At 45.4% G+C, this 20514-nt stretch overlaps 1 protein-coding gene across 1 annotated transcript in view; it reads right to left on the bottom strand.

Moving 5' to 3' along the window:
• The window catches only part of LOC135905197 (uncharacterized), a 285140-nt gene that overhangs the window by 145580 nt on the left and 119046 nt on the right, over positions 1–20514 (bottom strand). Inside the window, exon 11 of the mRNA XM_065436218.1 lies at positions 8189–8331. Coding sequence (XP_065292290.1) covers positions 8189–8331 — 143 coding nt within the window. The remainder of the gene's footprint in view (positions 1–8188; positions 8332–20514) is intronic.

Raw genomic sequence — 20514 nt, 5'->3', positions numbered from 1 at the left:
CTCGCTACCTATCGTAAACTGCTGTTCTCTTCCGAGACTGTTAAACATTACTTTAGTTTTCTGCAGATTAATTTTCAGACCCACCCTTCTGCTTTGCCTCTCCAGGCCAGTGAGCATGCATTGCAATTCGTCTCCTGAGTTACTAAGCAAGGCAATATCATCAGCGAATCGCAAGTTGCTAAGGTGTTCTTCTGTAAACCTATTCACCTCCTGTAAACATGCGGTGAATAGCATTGGAGAGATCGTATCTCCCTGTCTGACGCCTTTCTTTATTGGGATTTTGTTGCTTTCTTTGTGGAGGACTACGGTGGCTGTCGAGCCTTTAGATATCTCTCAGTATTTTTACATACGGCTCGTGTACACCCTGTTTCTGTAATGCCTCCATGACTGCTGAGCTTTCGACAGGATCAAATGCTTTCTCGTAATCAATGAAAGCTATATATAAGGGTTGGTTATATTCCGCACATTTCTCTATCACCTGATTGATAGTGTGAATATGATGTATTGTTGAGTAGCCTTTACAGAATCCTGCCTGGTCCTTTGGTTGACAGAAGTCTAAGGTGCTCCTGATTCTATTTGCGATTACCTTAGTAAATACTTTGTAGGCGACGGACAGTAAGCTAATCGGTCTATAATTTTTCAAGGCTTTGGCGTCCCCTTTCTTATGGATTGGGATTATGTTAGCGTTCTTCCAAGGTTCCGGTACGCTCGAGGTTATGAGGCATTGCGTATACAGGGTGGCCAGTTTCTCTAGAACAATCTGACCACCAACCTTCAACAACAAATCTGCTGTTACCTGATCCTCCCCAGCTGCCTTCCCCCTTTGCATAGCTCCTAAGGCTTTCTTTACTTCTTCTGGCGTTACCTGCTGGATTTCGAATTCCTCTAGGCTATTTTCTCTTCCACGATCGTCGTGGGTGCCACTGGTACTATATAAATCTCTGTAGAACTCCTCAGCCACTTGAACTATCTCAAGTGGCTGAGGAGTTGCATATAAAATAATTTCCTCATGACCTAAGGCCGTAAACTCAAACTTGTGAAGTGGGACGCGTTCCGCAAGAAACGAGAAGAAGCGGGGCGAGGCGATGAGCCGATTACGGACATAGACAAGTGGACCGCGACGCTCAGAAAGGATGTAGACGCGGCAACGAGCGAAGTTCCGCCCGAGGCGAACCTTGAGATAATTGACAGCAGGCTGCTACACATGTGGGAAGCAAAGCGAGCACTTCTAAAGAGATGGAAATGTCAAAGACACAATAAGGCTTTGCGCAAACGCATAGCACAATTAGACAGAGAGATCGAAGAACACGCACTCCAGGTATCCAGGGCACAGTGGGAAGACACGTGCAACGGCCTCGAGAGGCAGATGGCCGGGGCGAGCGCTTGGCGCCTTTTTCGGCACCTATTAGATCCGGAGGAAACTAGAGCCGCTCAAGGCCACAAGACTCGTAGACTAGTAAGAGATTACAAATGTGATAACTTCTTCGACGCAATACGTGATCGTTACTTTAAGAAGGCCGAAAGCATCCAACATGCCGAATACGACGGCGTCGCAAACGAGACATTGGACACGGAATTTAGCGAAGCAGAAATGCGGATAGCCCTGTTCGAACTAAACACCCGATCGGCGCCCGGCCCGGACCGGGTTACCAACAAGACTCTCCGTAACCTAGACGATGAGTCGATCTCCCGCCTCGCGACCTACGTCAACGAGTGCTGGCGAGGGGGCTCCCTTCCCGAAGCGTGGAAACGGGCCCGCGTTATCATGATTCCAAAACCCGGCAAGCAAGTTACCATCGATAATCTAAGACCGATTTCGCTTACGTCTTGCGTTGGCAAAGTCATGGAACACGCAGTTCTCACCCGCGTGACCGACTTTCTCGAGGATCGTGACGAGTTCCCGCACACCATGCTAGGATTGCGCCGCAACCTCTCCTCACAGGACGTATTGCTTCAGCTTAAACACCAGATCGTAGACGACACTTCCAGCTCCACTAAGGCAATCCTCGGCCTGGATATTAAAAAGGCCTTCGATAACGTTAAACACGAAGCAATCTTAAAAACAATTAGAACGTTAGGACTTGGCCAAAGAACGTATAATTACGTTAGAGATTTCCTCGCGTGCAGGCGTGCATGCATCGTCGTCGGCGACGAGGAATCGCCGGAATTTGAGACGGGTCCGTCCGGCACGCCGCAAGGATCCGTCATATCACCATTACTCTTTAATTTAGTTCTACTCGGTCTACCCGAGAAATTAACAGAAGTTGAAGGATTGCATCATAGTCTATACGCGGATGACATCACCCTCTGGGTTCCCGGGGGAGGATGTGACGGTCACGTCGAGCGAACGCTACAGGCAGGGGTAGATGTGGTCCAGAATTACTTGCGTGGAACGGGCCTCGAGTGCTCGGCTACCAAGTCCGAACTGTTAATCTACAAACCCACAAGGAGAGGTCGTAAAACCCTGCGCGACGAAGAACGGGAATACTCCAAAATACGTATTATATTGGCAGATGGTACTCCCGTACCACACGTAGACAAAATTAGAATCCTGGGGTTACACCTGCAGGCAAATGGCCATAACGGAGAGACGGTGCGAAGACTTCGTCGTTCGGTAGATGACACGATCCGACTCTTGCGTCGCATCACGAATAGACGCAATGGTATGCGTGAAGACTGCGCGATCCGTCTCGTGCAGGCGTACGCGATAAGCCGCATAACGTATGTTGCCCCCTACCTTAAGTGGATAGGGTGCGAAAAAAACAAGGTCGAATGCATGATACGAAAGGCTTTTAAGAGGGCGGTCGGCGTTCCACTCAACGCGAGCACCGACAAGTTTCTGGAGCTCGGGCTTCACAACTCACTTGACGAGTTAATCGAGGCGCACGACATTGCGCAGTACGAACGATTATCTAATTCAAAGACAGGTCGATGCATCCTCGAGACACTCGGCATCGCGTACCACACTCAGCATGGAGAAAAGATGGCGGTTCAGGCCTCGGTCCGCGACCGCCTGATCATCCCGCCGCTTCCCAAAAACATGCACCCGACGCACCACGCCGCGAGGCGCAACAAACGAGCCAGAGACCTTCAGAAGAAGTTTGGCAACAACAACGAGGCGGTGTACGTAGACGCTGCGCGATATGAAGGAGAGAAAAGCGCACACGCGATCGCGGTTGTAGACCGCACGGGTAAGTGCCTCGCGAGCGCTACAGTGACCACAGGACACACGGAGGCGGCCGAAGAAGCCGCAATAGCCCTAGCACTGGCCACGGTGCCTAGCGCTGCGATCGTGATCAGCGACTCGCAGGCGGCAATCCGCGGCTTCGCGCGCGGTCGCGTCTCGCAGGAAGCGGTCCGCATACTCCAAATTTGCGACGACGGCGGCTCGTCATCGCCCTCGCAACCCCAAAATTCTACAGTCTTCCTCCTCTGGACCCCGGCACACACCGATGTCCCGCTCGCGGGCAACGAGGCGGCCCACGCCACGGCTCGAGGACTCACACGCCGAGCCGCCGCTGATTATGTGGCCGCCTCCGCCCCCGAGAGCAGGGCATCGGATATGCCGGATCGGGACACTACAACAGAAACATAGTGACAAGAATCACAATGGGCGTGGGGTGATCGCCTGATCACGTTCAGAGATCTCACCCAACACTACAGACTCCAAAGACGCACATTCCCGCCACCACACGACAAGTTAAACAGGAATGAGGCCGTAACTTTACGCTTGCTCCAGACGCACAGCTACCCTAGCCCCGCGGTCCTACATCACTTCTACCCAGGTTTATATCCCACAGATGCCTGTAAAGCTTGCGGACAGCGAGCAACGCTGCGACATATGCTATGGGAATGTGCCGGCAACCACGGTAATGGGACCACATCCGTTCGTGACGCGACCGTAATCGCGGCCGTTACCACAGTACGGGAAGCCTCGAGCTCGCTTCTCCCCGACGCCGCCCCAGCTGCGGGTCCCGCCGGAGACCTTCTCCATCGGCGCCGCCGACGCTGGGAGGCGGCTCTCAAAAGTTCAGAGTTGGCAGACCAACTCTGGGCCGTCCGGCAAGCCAAAGATGCCGCCCGAGTCCAAGGACTTGGAGCCGCCACCTGAGGCCACCACAACGAAATTGCCGGCCATTCATTAATAAAGTTTCTTCTCTCTCTCTCTCTCTCATGACCTCGAAAACCACACTTTGTATGTGTACACGCACACATTTCACGAGCCACTCACAGGAAGAATGCTTCGCTTTATGCAGATGCCAATTGGAGTTGAGAATTATATGCAAAAAAAATATATTTTTTGCATATTATTTCAATGTACTGTTTGTCGCGTTTATTACTCATACTACTTTTTCATATTACTTTATATTATATACATATATATATATTATATATATATTATATATAAATTATATATTATATATATATATATATATATATATATATATATATATATATATATTATATTTATATTATATTATTTTTCATATTACTCATACCTTTTTGGCTATTCTTTTATCGATCGTAAATATAGACCTGCTCGCTTTTGTGTGCAGTTCGCAGCTGTGTTCTTTGTTGTTTTTGTCAGTACCTCTTATTTAGGGAGGCACTTGAGAATACTTGTGTAATGTTTAGCGGTACGTAAGCATTTTTTACTAAACCCCACGTGCATCTCGTCACATCCTCTCTCCGGCCTCGGGTGTGCAGTTGATCAGGCGTGGACCTATCGCTTGTCAGCAGTCGTACCATTTCTTATGCGTGCATGCACAATTTGTTTGTTTACAGCCCCATCCCATCTCCTGACCGAAGAGGGTAGTAAATTATGCACAGTATGTTGTCAATACATCGCGACTCAATTCGTAAAAATGAAATAGCTAGTTCGTAGGAAATATAAATTACGGATTTGACACAAAATTGGAAGGCTATAAACTAATACATAGCCATCTTCCTTTGGTACAAACTTTCTCGCACTACTTGTCGACGTCACTTTAGGCAAGGTGAAGGCTCAGTACAGGAGCTTGTTGAAGAAAGTAAGATTGTACTTATCTCCTTCCTGCTGCGTGTTTACGGGTTGCGGTACTCAAAACTAGCACCAGTTCTCATATGTGCGTTTATAATTTTAACGCTCGATAATGATCTGTACATTGCGGGGAAACGCTCTACTCTCACGCGTCCCTGATGTTTATGGCTCTCGCATCTCCTGTGATCTGGCTTCGCCGCGTACCGCGTGGCGCCGAAAGTCGGGTGTTGTTGAAAATACTACGAAAGGTGGCACGAGCTCTGCGCTGCTAAAGCCACCTAACGACGTGTGTTACTCTGGCGCAAAAGGGAGTAGCCGCTGCAGGCCCCGAATTTCGCAGAGAGCGAAAAATGAAGCGCCCAATTGGAGCTACTGCAATTTGGTCGTATACTTTAATTCATCGTTTTCCTACTAAGGGCACTAAGCGCTGCTAAATGTGTGATCTAATATTATACGTATAATAATCGACCAACGTAGTTAACTTGTCATTCTTTTACAAAATAAGTAGGCCATTGTTTTTATTGAAATTCTGTCGTTAAAGTCTGTGCTTTATTACTTGACTAAAGGTTTTGAGGCCTCACTGATGTGCGATAAGCAGCCGTCCATTGCTAGCGCTGGCAGCCAAGGCCGTTTATCTCGTTTACCGAGTTATGCGGCGGAAATATTTGCAGATGGGGTGGACGTATGCTACGAGGAGCGTCACGCAGGTTCATTTTAAAGAAGACTTCTTTTGATAAAAAGAATATCTGAACCAGTTTATCCGCCCAATGCTCAATAGTCGCCACCAAGCGAATGTGTTCAAAGACGGTAAATATTATGAGCCGCTGAGTTTCACTACAATAACGGCTGCACGGTTTCTATCCTTTGTGATCTGCCGCGTCTGGCCGCGAAATGACGTGTCGCTTCCAAAAAACAAGGAAATGGGATAGTAAGCGGGCAGATCCAAGACTGCATTCACCGGTGAGAAAAAAAGCAGTGCTTCGCTTTTTCAACTTCGAATTTCTTTGCGTGCGAGGTGGTCTAGATTCATTTGGCCATTTCTTAAAAGTACAAAATAATGAAGATTATGCAGTTATTGATCTTCAATGGAAATTCAAACGATGCTCTTTTATTTTGCCACGTTGCTAAAATTTCTAACATGGAGTACAGCCTAAATAATAAACAGTTTCGCTGTTTTTCCCTAAACGACATACAGTGATAAATTCACGGAATATTAGTGGCAAACGCACTTCCCGTGATAGAATAATCGCATTTGATTCGTATTAAAATGATCGTGTTTATTACTGCTATCCACCCGGAAATGACGCCATCTAATCGAAGCTTGACCAGGCACAGTTCAGACAAGGACACCATTCAGAAAAATGCACATGCAAAACAGTGATGCCTGTCTGTGATTCTCCATCATAGACTCTCTATGACGGAGAAGCACAGACAGACAGCATTTGTCAGTGCACAGTTCTTTTTCAGACATGAATCAGAAGCTCACCCACACTTCCACCATAGTGATCGAGGCTCCTTTTTCTTTCGACAACAGCCTCCAAGACGCTGCTCATATTCGTTCACCCCTTTGTACTCTATTTTCCTTGAACGTACAAGTCAAAAATGAGTGTGTCACCTCTGGAAGTAAAATCAACGGCCAGAATCCTTACAGCCCGCCGCGGTGGCATAGCAGCTATGGTGTTGAGATGCTAAGCACAAGGTTGCGAGATACAATCCCGGCTTTGACGGGCGCATTTCGATGGGGGTGAAGTGCAAGAACGCCGTGTGCCTTGCATTGGGGCACGTTAAATATTCCCTGGCGGTCAAAATAAAAAAGGATTGCCTACGGCGTTCCTTATAATCAAGCTGTCGTTTTGGCACGTAAAGCTTCAGAACTCATCCAGAATCCCCACAAGGTATGTTTATGAACGATTTACCCAGAAAGGGGATTTGTTTATTTATTGGACTAACTTTCACCATTTTTGCTTGCATATTTGTGTTAATTTCTCTTTGCAGGAAGACGGCAAAAAGAGAGATTATTGGTCTGCAAGCTGACCATATCAAGCCATAAAAAAGTTCAAAGGTCCACATAATGATGAGAGGTCCTCTTTAACTATGTGCCTCACCAGAAATGTTTCCGAGTTTATCTGATAAAGAGGTGTGAGCTCTATGAGAAATGAGGAAGTGTACAGTTTTGTATCATAGTGCGCGTAAATGCCAAACTTTGACATACAAGCTTACTTGTGTAGGGACAGAAGTCCCACAGAGGATTCATTCATATTATCTGGTGAGTGCGTTGACGTCGCGGCTACCACCGTCGAGCTTGTATGCCTGATGGCGCAAGTCCAGTCTGTTATTCTTCCACCGAGGGGCTCTATGAGTACTGCTCACTACATGGCTCGCCCCTAGCGATGAAGGCACTGCCGTTGAGCACTGCCCCGCGGAGATGGCAGTGCGAAAAACACACGCATGTAGAAGAGACAAGTAAAACAGGAAGGCCTCAGACTTCCAACTGTGCTTCACAAGCTGTCGTAGAATTTTCGAAAACGTAACTATAAAGTGAAGTGAAAAGTGTGAATTTAACGCAGAAAAATATGTTTAAATGTTTTCACTGAATCAGGAATATCGCTTTCGAAGCGAGTTCTGACTCAACATTTGTCATTTGAGAAGTGGCACATTAACCTTAGAGAAACAATAAGTGTACGTCAACCTTCAGTCAGAAAGCATCACAAAGCTTGTATGAAAATTGCCACCATTAATAAAATAATCCTACGGGCAAATTGACTAGGACCGTACAATATTGTGTGAAGTACAACAAAACGAGCCGTGGTTGCTCAGTGGCTATGGTGTGGGGCTGCTGAGCACGAGGTCGCGGGATCGAATCCCGGCCACGGCGGCCGCATTTAGATGGGGGCGAAATGCGAAAACACCCGTGTACTTAGATTTAGGTGCACGTTAAAGAACCCCAGGTGGTCGAAATTTCCGGAGTTCTCCGCTATGGCGTGCCTCATAATCAGAAAGTGGTTTTGGCACGTAAAACTCCGTAATTTTTTTGAAGTGCAACAAAGCCTAAATAGTAGTAGTCGTGCTGGAAGTAAACTTCTGTACACTTAGGTGTATGCTATGACGCAAGAGGCAATAATACATGCGTATTCGCAGAACACAGTTAATGTGACCGATAATACGCACCTTCAGCACTCCTAATGCATCCGCTTGTTCTAGGGCTGGCAGGATTTGATCGAAGCCCGGGACCGTGCGCGCAGCGTCCGCACTCAACATGCGGCTGAAGTCGGACGCCAGGGCTGACGTCTCTAACGCCAAAGCCACTGTATCTGGAAAGTCAAGCGAAACCTGCGTTACTTGAATCAGCTTGAGGTAGTTTGTCTTAAAAACAAAAAGAAAGGCCCAAAAGCTACACCTGTGGAACCACCCGACAGAAAGACGTAGCGTCGCTCTTTAAAGGCATACATCAGTTGCTGTAAAATTGCTTAAAAGATACCTTGGCATCAAAACTATGACAATAGCTGCAGTGGGATATTCTGTGTGTGCAGATGACATAAACTTCATATAGTGATAAACTCAAACATTCTATTGTTAATAATCTAGAAGCCCAAGCAGGGCTCTGCAATGCAAAGGCCTTAAGGCGCGTGCTATAATGCTACTACCACCCCATCAGCTTCAATTGGGAGGCTGTGCTACGGATTGCTCGGTCGTATACTATGCAACACAGAAACAACCCTCAGAAAAGCAAAAACAGACTTCATGTCGAAAAATGGGGTCTTGCCTAGAAACAATGTCGGGTGTAATAGAATACGCTGTATGTATGCTAATGTAAAATGTATTTTTCTTCTTTGGCCTTACATTTCATGGCATTCTAGCAAGACCTGCAGAACGGTCAACATTTCAATACATTTTCTGAAACGGGGAGGACCACCGCTGGTAGCAATTAGCAGTGAGTGCAGTACCTGCGGCATATTCGAAGTGGACAAAAATTGGCTCACTTCGCCGTGTTTTTCTTCTTGGTAGCCAACCTGCTAACCCTGGCCTTATTAAATGTAGCTTGTCCAAGGTTATCACGTCCCAAAAGCGTTCGTTGCCCATATTTGTTGCCTAGGGGTGGTTTCAGATCTGTGGCGGAGACAGCGATGGAACAATTTTTAAGTTTTGGTCCTATTGATGTGGCGAGTTTGTCGGCAAGCCAGTCACATACGCAGGATTTCCTTTAGGGGGAGGGGAGAAGGGGGGAGCCCGACTCAAGGTAACTTTTCTATGCGATGAGGGGGAGGGTACTTTTACTAGGATAAATGTGAATAATGCTACGATTCCGATAAAGACGCGTAAACCTGCAAAAGAGAATGGAAATAACGTGTATCTCAAAGGTACGACAGTGAGATACACCTCATCTTGGCAAACAAAGAAGCACAATTAATATCAAAGTGCGGAGCTGCGGGAGGCTGCCTTACGCAGCTCGAGGCCCGGCCTTCAGGAGGCCATACTGGAGTGCGCTGAGAGGATAGAGGAGGCCTACTTCAAGTAGTTCCTACCCCACCCTCTATTCCGCTGCCCCCTTCCCTTTAATTAGGGATAAATAAAGGACAGGCCGCCATTGGAATATGAACCTGGCAACGTTTAACGCTAGAACGTTATCTAGTGAGGCGAGTCTAGCAGTGCTATTGGAGGAATTAGAGGGCAGTAAATGGGATATAATAGGGCTCATCAAAGTTAGGAGGCCAAAAGAAGCATATACAGTGCTAGAAAGCGGGCACGTCCTGTGCTACCGGGGATTAGCGGAGAGAAGAGAACTAGGCGTGGGATTTCTGATTAATAAGAATATAGCTGGTAACATGCAGGAATTCTACAGCATTAACGAGAGGGTGGCAGGTCTTGTGAAACTTAATAAGAGGTACAAAATGAAGATTGTACAGGTGTACGCCCCTGCATCCAGTCATGATGACCAGGAAGTCGAAAGCTTCTATGAAGACGTGGAATCGGCGATGGGTAGAGTGAAAACTAAATACACTATACTAATGGGCGACTTTAATGCCAAGGTAGGCAAGAAGCAGGCTGGAGACAAGGCAGTGGGGGAATATGGCATAGGCACTAGGAATATCAAGGGAGAGTTATTAGTAGAGTTTGCGGAACAGAATAATATGAGGATAATGAATACCTTCTTCCGCAAGCGGGATAGCCGAAAGTGGACGTGGAGGAGCCCGAACGGCGAGACTAGAAATGAAATAGTCTTCATACTCTGCGCTAACCCTGGCATCATACAAGATGTGGACGTGCTCGGCAAGGTGCGCTGCAGTGACCACAGGATTGTAACAACTCGAATTAGCCTAGACCTGAGAAGGGAACGGAAGAAACTGGTACATAAGAAGCCGATCAATGAGTTAGCGGTAAGAGGGAAAATAGAGGAATTCCAGATCAAGCTACAGAACAGTTATTCGGCTTTAACTCTGGAAGAGGACCTTAGTGTTGAAGCATTTGATTCTGTCGAATCCTCAGCAGTCATGGAGGCATTACGGAATCAGGGTGTAGACGCGTAGTATGTAAAAATACTGAAAGATATCTACAGCGTCTCCACAGCCACTGTAGTCCTCCATAAAGAAAGCAACAAAATCCCAATAAAGAAAGGCGTCAGGCAGGGAGATACGATATCTCCAATGCTATTCACAGCGTGTTTACAAGAGGTATTCAGAGACCTGGATTGGGAAGAAATGGGGATAAAAGTTAATGGAGAATACCTTAGTAACTTGCGATTCGCTGATGATATTGCCTTGCTTAGTAACTCAGGAGACCAACTGCAATGCATGCTCACTGACCCGGAGAGGCAAAGCAGAAGAGTGGGTCCAAAAATTAATCTACAGAAAACTAAAGTGATGTTTAACAGTCTCGGAAGAGAACAGCAATTTACAATAGGCAGCGAGACACTGGAAGTCGTAAGGGAATACATCTACTTAGGGCAGGTAGTCACTGCGGATCCGGATCATGAGACGGAAATAATCAGAAGAATGAGAATGGGCTGGGGTGCGTTTGGCCGGCATTCTCAGATCATGAACAGCAGGTTGCCATTATCCCTCAAGAGAAAAGTATATAATAGCTGTGTCTTACCAGTACTCACCTACGGGGCAGAAACCTGGAGGCTTACGAAAAGGGTTCTACTCAAATTGAGGAGGACGCAACGAGCTATGGAAAAAAGAATGATAGGTGTAACGTTAAGGGATAAGAAAAGAGCAGATTGGGTGAGGGAACAAACGCGAGTTAATGACATCTTGTTGAAATCAAGAAAAAGGAATGGGCATGGGCAGGACATGTAATGAGGAGGGAAGATAACCGATGGTCATTAAGGGTTACGGACTGAATTCCAAGGGAATGGAAGCGTAGCAGGGTTCGGCAGAAAGTTAGGTGGGCGGATGAGATTAACAAGTTTGCAGGGACGGCATGGCCACAATTAGTACATGACCGGGGTTGTTGGAGAAATGTGGGAGAGGCCTTTGCCCTGCAGTGGGCGTAACCAGGCTGATGATGATGATGATGATGATGATGATGATAAAAGTTTTTCATTATCATCACATCAAATGGATTCGCGCATGAAAGATGCGCAGGAAGAACCTTGCCAAGAACAAGTTAACCAGTGAAAGTGCAAAATAAAGATTTCTGATAGCGTTTCTTGAATTAGCTCTGGAATAATTATAGAGAAATATTTATTTGCGGAACAATCACAGTTCTTTTGGATCCCTCCTTTACTGCTCTACCAAGTGCTAAAACCGACTGGTGTTGTTATTTGGGAAGTTGCGTAACGACGCGTGGTCACCACTCCCGTACAACCGCGTAAACGCAGGACGCCGTGGTTCTACACGTACTGCGCCACCGCGGAAGGTTAGAAAACCATCCCCGTTAGCAGGGAGGGAAGTAGCTACGTCAGGCGGCTCGATCGATAACTGTAGAAGGGTCACTCATAACACGCGGAATTATTCTCCGCTTCCGGCGACGTTTTCTCTACTTCCTTTTTAAATAAAAAGGTGTCACTCCAGGAGATAATGAAGCAAAAGGAAACGTTAAACGCATCTGGCGTTTTCTCCGGCAACAACTCGTTCCACTATCATACGGACCAGCCAGTGGCGTAGCCAGAAATCTCGTTCGGGGGGGGGGCTCACATTGCAGCTCGGTCTCACCTTAAGAGGAAGCTTTAGCTCGGGTGCTCGTATCTAAATACATGTAGAAGGAGAATTCCTTTTTCAGGCAACCAATGCACCAAATTTGACAAGGTTTGTTGCATTTAAAATAAAAACTCAAATTCTAGTGACTGTTGGTTTCGAATTTTTCATTTTTTGTCAATTCTTTATTGAAAATTCACCAATATCGTAAATTTTCAGCAATCTAAACTATCAAGTTTAAAGCTATGTAACTCAGCAATGAAAAATGATATCACAATTCTGTGAATTGCACCTAATAGTACATCTTCAGCGAACAAAATTTCTATGTTACACGTGAATCTCCAGAAAAGTAGTACGATGGAAATACGGCTTTCGCGGAATCATTGTACACTACGTAACCAATTCACCTAAGATACGGATTGACAAACCAAATTTGTCCACTTTGACTGTTATAATAGATGCCTTTTACTGAACAGCGACATGTGTGCTTGATCCAGAGCAATTAGTTTGTAATCGTCGTGCTTCTATTTTTATGCGAAGCATATTACGAGGGCTCAACCCAGCTCCTCAGGCGCGGCGGTGTCGCCTTGAATACCACGTGACACCGTGACGTCACGACAGAGGAGAAGTGGCTTTGGCTCAACTCTTGCAAGATGGGCTGGGTGGGAATCGAACCAGGGTCTCCTGAGTGTGAGACGGAGACGCTACCACTGAGCCACGAGTACGATGCTTCAAAGCGGTACAAAAGCGCCTCTAGTGAATGCGGTGTTGCCTTAGAAACGAGCTGTTTCTAAGGCTCAGGCGTGCGTCGCTTACTCAGGCGCACATTTCGTTGCCGCGCCGACCGCTGCGTTGCTCGACGCTCACTGCGTCCAATGCGGGGCGTCCAAGGCGAAGCAGAGTAACGCATGAGTTGTTTCTTCGTCTAGCCGAACCAAATATAGCCAAGCAACAGCAGTTCACCAAGCTAAACAGTGGTTCAACAACTAAAATAAAGGCTAGTATGCTTCGCATCCTGGGCTTAACCTTACCTAAGCCACAGCCATTTTTTTTTAGCGATCGAGTTTTTCAAAATATTGAAACAATGTTCAGGTTCTAAACCGAAATTCCGCTTCCAACTGACACTAGAATTTAACTTTCTCTATGGAATGCAATAAATTTCATTAACAGCGATCCGGGGGTTATCACAGAAAAGCGTTTCAGCGTTTTACATGTATTTGAATAGGCCGCGTCGGAGTTTGGCACGAGCTAAAGCTTCCGCTCAAACAATTTGTCTGGGGATCAAATACATGAATAATAACTCCATTGTCATTGCTAAAGATGCTGCAAACCAATTCTTGAACGCTACGCACCGTCAAAACAAGTAAAATATGTATTTTTTCATAAAAGAATGTACTTGTATGTGCCAAAAATGGTGCCCAAAATAACCGATATCAATGCTTCCATGTTTTTGTCTCTATTTAATAAGTAAATAAAATATCACACGAGCTTTAGAACTATATCAGTTCGAAACCAGCAAGGCAGTGCATGCCGCTGATACGAAAAATGTAAAGGCCATGGAATTAACAAGCTGAGGACAAATATTGTAATGAAACTTTGTCATTCAAAAACCTTGTTTAGCTTCTTGTACATATGCAACGGCCAGTGAAATATCTCAATGACGCTGTCATTTATTCCAATGTATTACGCAGGAGCAGCTGTCACCGTTCGTCTATCGTGAGTAATTGTACCGAAATTATAGCCGCAACAGAGAGCACGTATAAAAAGAGCAGGAGTTCTGCAAAATAAACGAGGGCGAGTCAAATGAAAGTGAGCCAATGCGAATATATGACAAACTGGGTACCTTATTTAAAAGTAGTCGCCGTGATCATTTAGACATTTGTGCCGTTGTCTAGCGAGTCGCGTGATTCCCGTCTCATTAAATTCCTTGGGTTGCTGCTTAGAAAAGTCTGCAACTGACTCTTTCACGTCATGGTCCCACACGAATCTGGTTCGCTTGAACTGTTTTTTTTTCGAATACTCCAAAAAGTGGAAGTCGCAAGGCGACAGGTCCGGGCTGTATGGCGGATGTTGCAGCGTTTCCCACTTGAACATTGTCAGTTTTGTATTAGCCACATCAGCGGCGTGGGGACGGCATTGTCGTGGAACAAGATGATCCCATTCGGCAATTTTCCACGTACTTTGTTCTTGTTTGTGACACGCAGTCGATCTGGCGTTTTACAATAACGAAACAAACTGATTGTCTCTCAAAATTTAGCAAATTTTATCAGTCATGGCCCCTGACGATCGAAAAAAAAGTCAACAACACCTTTCCGGCGGAAATGACGGCTTTTCCTTTATTGGGGGTGGTGAATTCGAATGTTTCCACTGTAGGCTTTGCTGTGGTCTTTCAGGCTCATAGAAGTGGCACCATGGTTCGTCCCCAATCACAATTGGAGACAAGAAGCCCTTATTGTGATACCGGATCAGATGAGTCAAGGCAGCGCTCACTTCTCCGTCTTCTGGCGGTAGTTCAATATCTTCGGCAACCATTGCGCACACAAGAACGGATAACCGAGATGCTCATGAATTATGGCGTGAACCGAACCGTGTCTGATGTTCACATGCCCTGCCACTTCATCGATGCTTATCCTGCGTTCTTGTCTCATCAGCTCATCAACCTTTGCAATTTTGTTAGGGGTGATCGTACGATGGCATTGGCCCGGCGTTGGATCGCCTTTGCAACTTTCACGTCATTTTTTTAACCGTTTGCTCGAACGCTTCACAGTGGCCAATGAAATGCAATGTTCAACGTACACGGTAGCCATACGACGACTAATTCCTTTTTGGGAAACACCTTCAGCTGTCAAAAACATCAGGGCACTACGCTGCTGAACTTCTAGAGCGTCCATTACGTCGCGCAACCATGTTCAACCCAGTGTATGAGAGCATTAAACAACCTTGATACTCACACCTGCGTGTCACTTTTGTAATAGAGAGATGCCTATGTGTCACGTGCATGCCTCGCAGATAATGGGCCGAACAATTATTGCGCGGGGTGGGTTGGCTCACTTTCATTTTACTCGCCTTCGTACATTAGAAATGCGAAGATACAATGGAATATACAAATGCGAAGATACAGCTTGATAAAAGGCAGAAAAGTGTCACTGGAAACAAAGTTCACTGCACGTGTACACAAAGCCCCACAACAAGATATTAAAATATACACATAAGTCTCCTATAAATCTACGTATCTTAAAAAAAGTTACTGTATACAATGCATCAAACAAGGCAAATAAACATGTTGCACAATCACAGATTCCCAGAATCCTAGATCCCACCCCCATTCCATCCGCTCCCCCCGATGTATCGCGCGCAACGGGAGGCGGCACGCTTGCTCCCCGCTTTTCTCTTTTGCGCACAGAAGGCTGAGCCACCATCGTCGTCTCACCCATTCCAGCCCCCCATCCCCCTCCCTACACTTTGACTCGCACATACAGCATGCGGTGTGCGGTCACGCTGTTATCGCCCTTGGACTTTATACGAAACATGAGGGCGACGGCGACGGCAAGAATGCGCCTGGAGTGTCCTTATAATTGCTATCGCAATACTATATCATAAGACTATCCCGCAACTGAAGCCTCCTGTGGCCCATTACTGTCCGCAAAAGAAGAAGTAACAAAATCGAACTATCACCATACGACAATTCGTAGCGCCACAGCAATGTCATTTTTTTCCTTTGTGGGGCCGGGGCACCGAAATGAAAAAGCGCAAGGTATATTGGCCACAATCGAATGCCTACTTTGGGCACCTAATGTAGGTACCGAAAGAATATGGAAGAAAACGTGAGACGCTTGGTCCATCGAGAACCATACGCATACTGCTCGGTATCCTACACTGGCCAGACAATACTTTCCGGAGAGGTTGCGCTCAAGCGAACGCGGTGCAATTCTTCGACTCCCCACAGTGATGGCGGCGAGCGACGATAGTTTCTTTTTCTCTTCTGCTAGCCAGAAAGTGCCCAAAACTCTGCCAGACGAAAATCCACTCGGCCAGAGAAAAGCGAACGCGCACTGAAGTGCGCCGCGCGGTGGTCGGAGCAACACGAGAAAAACGCATGCGCTCGGGCTGCCTCTGGCAGCGCCTGCGTAGGGTAGCGAGGACAAAAAAAATTGAAGGGGCTCAATGTGTCCTCGCGAATAAATGTTGAAGTAGAAAAAATAAATAAGAACGTAGTTACCTTTGCTGACTTTAGTGTCTTGACAAGGATGCTTTGGCGTAGGTGAAAAAAAATGTTGATATTTTTATGCTTCAAGACGGCACAAATTAACCACCAGAACGCTTCATCTGATCGGACCTCGCTGCTGGCTTTGTCAACTTGTCTGATAGTGTGTTGATTTGGCTTATCTCGTTGTATGGTCCGATGTATGACTTTAGAAAAGTCAATGCACCTTTGGCGTCCTATATTTATAGTAACATCAAACCCACAAGGTTCCGCAATTGAAAATCTAAAGCGCAACTTTGGAAATGTCAATGCACCTTTTACATCAAAAGTTTATGAAAACTCTATACCCATAAATTTCGGAATTGACGTCCATGCGCTGCGTAGACTCCGCAGCCTCTGCAAAATGCAGTGGCGAGCCCGTTCGCCATCAAAGAGCCCTTGAAACTTTGTGCTCGGATGGGGCTGCTTGCGTTATGTGACTCCCGGTGCATGGGCGCTGAGCGAAATCCAGCCCGAGTTCGCAAGGTTCACGCTAATATGTCTTTCCCAGCGTGAAAAAGACATTCTAGAGAAAATTCAGAATGATTTCTGGCACCGGGGATTGCTTGGGTGGGCGGTGCATCGACAGCACGAAAACATTTCTGGGGGGGGGGGGTCTGAAGCCCCATTAGCCCCCCCCCCCTGGCTACGCCCCTTTCCTGGCCCCTGGTTGTCGCAACGACGAAACGAGAACGAGCACTAATTCCTGCTACTTCTACTGACTGCAGATTCTTCTAAGCCGCTGCCTCGTGTCTGCTTGGTTCCATCTGCGCCCTGCGCAGTTCATTCATCATCGAGTCATCTGTACAATCATCTGGCACGTGCTTCATCTCCCTGGACCACGCTGCGCTTGCGCTACCTTGGCACGGAGAGTATATAAACGGATCCGCTGCCGCTCCAGCTTCATTGAGCAGCAGTCGCAACAACGAGAACGAGCACTAATTCCTGCTACTTCTACTGACTACAGGCTGGTTTTCATTTTTTGCTGGAAATTTTCTTACGTCACGGTTCATTTTGCGACTGCTGCTCACTGGTTTTTGGTTTTTGGCTGTGTCTACTTCTTCGGTTGTGAGATGCCTACTAATGCTGAGCTATACAAAAAGATTGAGCGGCTCGAATCCTTGCTTGAGGGCAAACTGGATTCTGTTGTTGAAGAGATTGCTGCAAGGATTGTACAAAAACTTGAAGAGCAGGGCCATGGCAATATTTCTGAACTTACTGATAGTGTACGCTTTATCAGTCAGCAGTATGAAGAAATGAGGACTACGTTTGATGGACTGTCCGCTACAAACAAGGCTTTGACAGCACAAAATGAATCCCTGACAAAAAGAATTGCATCAATGGAACAGTACAGCAGGCTGAACAATATTGAAATTAAAGGTATCCCGTCAACGCAAGGAGAGGATTGCTCTGCCATTTTGAGCACTGTCGCTGGGGCAATTGACTGTCAAATTGATGTGGCGGACATCGACACAGTTCATCGGGTGGCTAGCAAATCACCCCATAAAAATTTAATCGTTCGATTTTGCTCCCGTGTCAAGAAGAATGACTTCCTTCGTAAGGCTCGTAAGGCGCGCCTGAGAACCTCCATGATTGGGCTCTCTGGTAATAATGATAGCCCTATATATGTCAATGAGCATCTCACATTTGAGAACAAATGTCTGTTCAGCCGAGCTCTTGCTCTAAAGAAGCAGCATAAGTGGCAGTTCTTTTGGACAGAAAACTGTCAGATTAAAGCACGGAAGACTGAAAATAGCAAAGTGTTCTTCATAAGCTCTGAGTCTGACCTCATCACTTAACATGATTTGCGATTAGTCTGTGTGTTAGGCATCCAATCATTCCCTCAAACATGTCTTTGTTTTCACCTTCTGAAGCTACGTCACTGCTTAAATCTGTTGGTTGTTCATTGCTTCACTTCAATGCACCAAGTTTGCGTAATAATCATAACATATCTTCATTCATTCACTCTCTTTCCCACACTTTTTCATTCATCTGCATAACTGAGACATGGCTTGGCCCGTCTGATAGCAATTTATATGGGTTCCGTGCCTATCAGGCTCAGTATTGTAACCGTGTTGCATATCAACATGGTGGTAGCGCGATTTTCGTCGCACCCCACATTAAATATAAACGTAGACTGGAACTTTCCATAGATCTATTTCACTGCGAAACTGTTTGGATCGAAACCGATGCCTTGTCTTTTCCAAATTATTGTGGCGGAATTATTATTGGCTGTATTTACCGTTCTCCATCTTCTTCCATACCTGATTTCCTTCGTCATCTCAGCTTAGTTCTTCAAACAATTACTAGTGAAAACAAGCCTGTCCTAATTGTAGGTGATATAAATATTAACTTGCTCGATGTCGACAATAGTACTGTATGCGCTTATTCGGACTGTTTTGCTGGCTTTGGGCTTGAGCAATTAATAACTTCGGCCACCAGGATTTCCACTCAAGGAAGCAGCTCCCTCTTAGACCATGCCCTCACTAATATTTCGCCTTCACCAGAGTCTGGTGTAATTGACATAGACATATCAGATCATTACCCTGTATTCGTCACATTCAAATCTAACCCTCCTAGGTCAGATCCCTTTTATCTTACGTCTCGTCTTGATATCATAAATTTTGTTGATGCAATTGACAAAATTGACTGGACAGTTATTGCTACCAAACTAAATCCAGAAGAAGCGCTTCAGTTATTTTCCTCTTTACTTTTAAAAGCGGTTCATGCTAACACTGTCACTGTTAAGTGCAAAAAGAAATTTAAATTTCCGCATAATCCTTGGATCACTAATGGGCTACTTGTGAGCATGAGGAAAAAAGAAAACATGTATAGGAAGACTAAAAAACAGCCTTTCAATGTGAATTTAGCATTACGCTATAAGAAATATTGCAACATGTTGAGTAATTTATTGAAGAAATCTAAAAGACAATATTACGAAAATGAATTCATGAAAAATAAGTTTCATCCAAAAAAACAATGGCAACTTATCAACGAGTTTCTGAATGTACCACGTTCCGGCAGTTGCATTGAAAAAGTAATCAACAATAATGTGACTATCACTGACCCGCCTAGCATTGCTCGTGCGTTCAGTAATCACTTTTATGAAATTTATAATACTACCCATGTTCCTTCTGTTTATCATACTAGCCGATGCGATAAATCTTTCTTTTTGTTTCCTGTTACATATGAAGAAGTCCTTACTGAGATTTTCAACTTAAAGAACACAAGTCCTGGTTTTGATGGTATTTCCGCATTTCATTTAAAGCTTGTTGCTCCGACTATTTCAGATGCTCTCAGTAACTTAATTAACCTTATGTTCAAGACAGGTATATTCCCTAGTAGTCTAAAAAAAGCTAAAGTCATTCCTGTTCATAAAAAGGGTGACAAAGCTCAAGTCGCGAACTATCGTCCCATATGTATTTTACCTTCAATTAGTAAAGTTGTAGAAAAATTAATACATCGTCGTATTAACATTTACCTTAACAAATTTAGCTTGCTGAAACCCTGTCAGTTCGGTTTTCGTTCAGGAGGCTCAACTAACTTGGCTTTGCTAGCATTAACTGATTATATTCGACATTCAGTTGATCTCGGATACTTTGTTGGCTCGGCCTTTCTAGACTTTACTAAAGCCTTTGATACAATAAACCACAATGTTTTATTTACTAAACTGGAGTCTGTTGGCATTTCTGGTCCAGCTCTTAATTTATTAAAAAGTTATCTGTTTAATCGTGAATTAACAGTGTACGCAGGCGGGGCTTTCGCTGAAAGCAAAATTATTAACCAAGGAGTGCCTCAGGGTTCGATTTTAGGTCCACTATTATTTACCATTTATATAAATGATTTACCTGACTGCCTTAATTATACCCTACCTATATTATATGCCGACAACACGACTGTTGCCCTCTCGGATAAATAATTACTTTCGCTAACATTGAAATTAAACAGTGATCTGTCAAAAATTACTGAATGGTGTAACGCCAACTTTCTAGTTATAAACCCTACGAAAACGCAATTCATGGTATTTAAGTCATCACAGAGGCATTTACCTTCCTCTCCGTCCATAACTCTGAATGGGCATGACATTCCTGCCTCCACTTGTGTTTCTTTCCTCG

This window comes from Dermacentor albipictus, chromosome 3, assembly GCF_038994185.2.
Source record: "Dermacentor albipictus isolate Rhodes 1998 colony chromosome 3, USDA_Dalb.pri_finalv2, whole genome shotgun sequence".
Classification (NCBI taxonomy): Eukaryota; Metazoa; Arthropoda; class Arachnida; order Ixodida; family Ixodidae; genus Dermacentor; species Dermacentor albipictus.
Note: the sequence above shows the minus strand (reverse complement) of the source record. Positions and strands in the feature narration are given on the sequence as shown.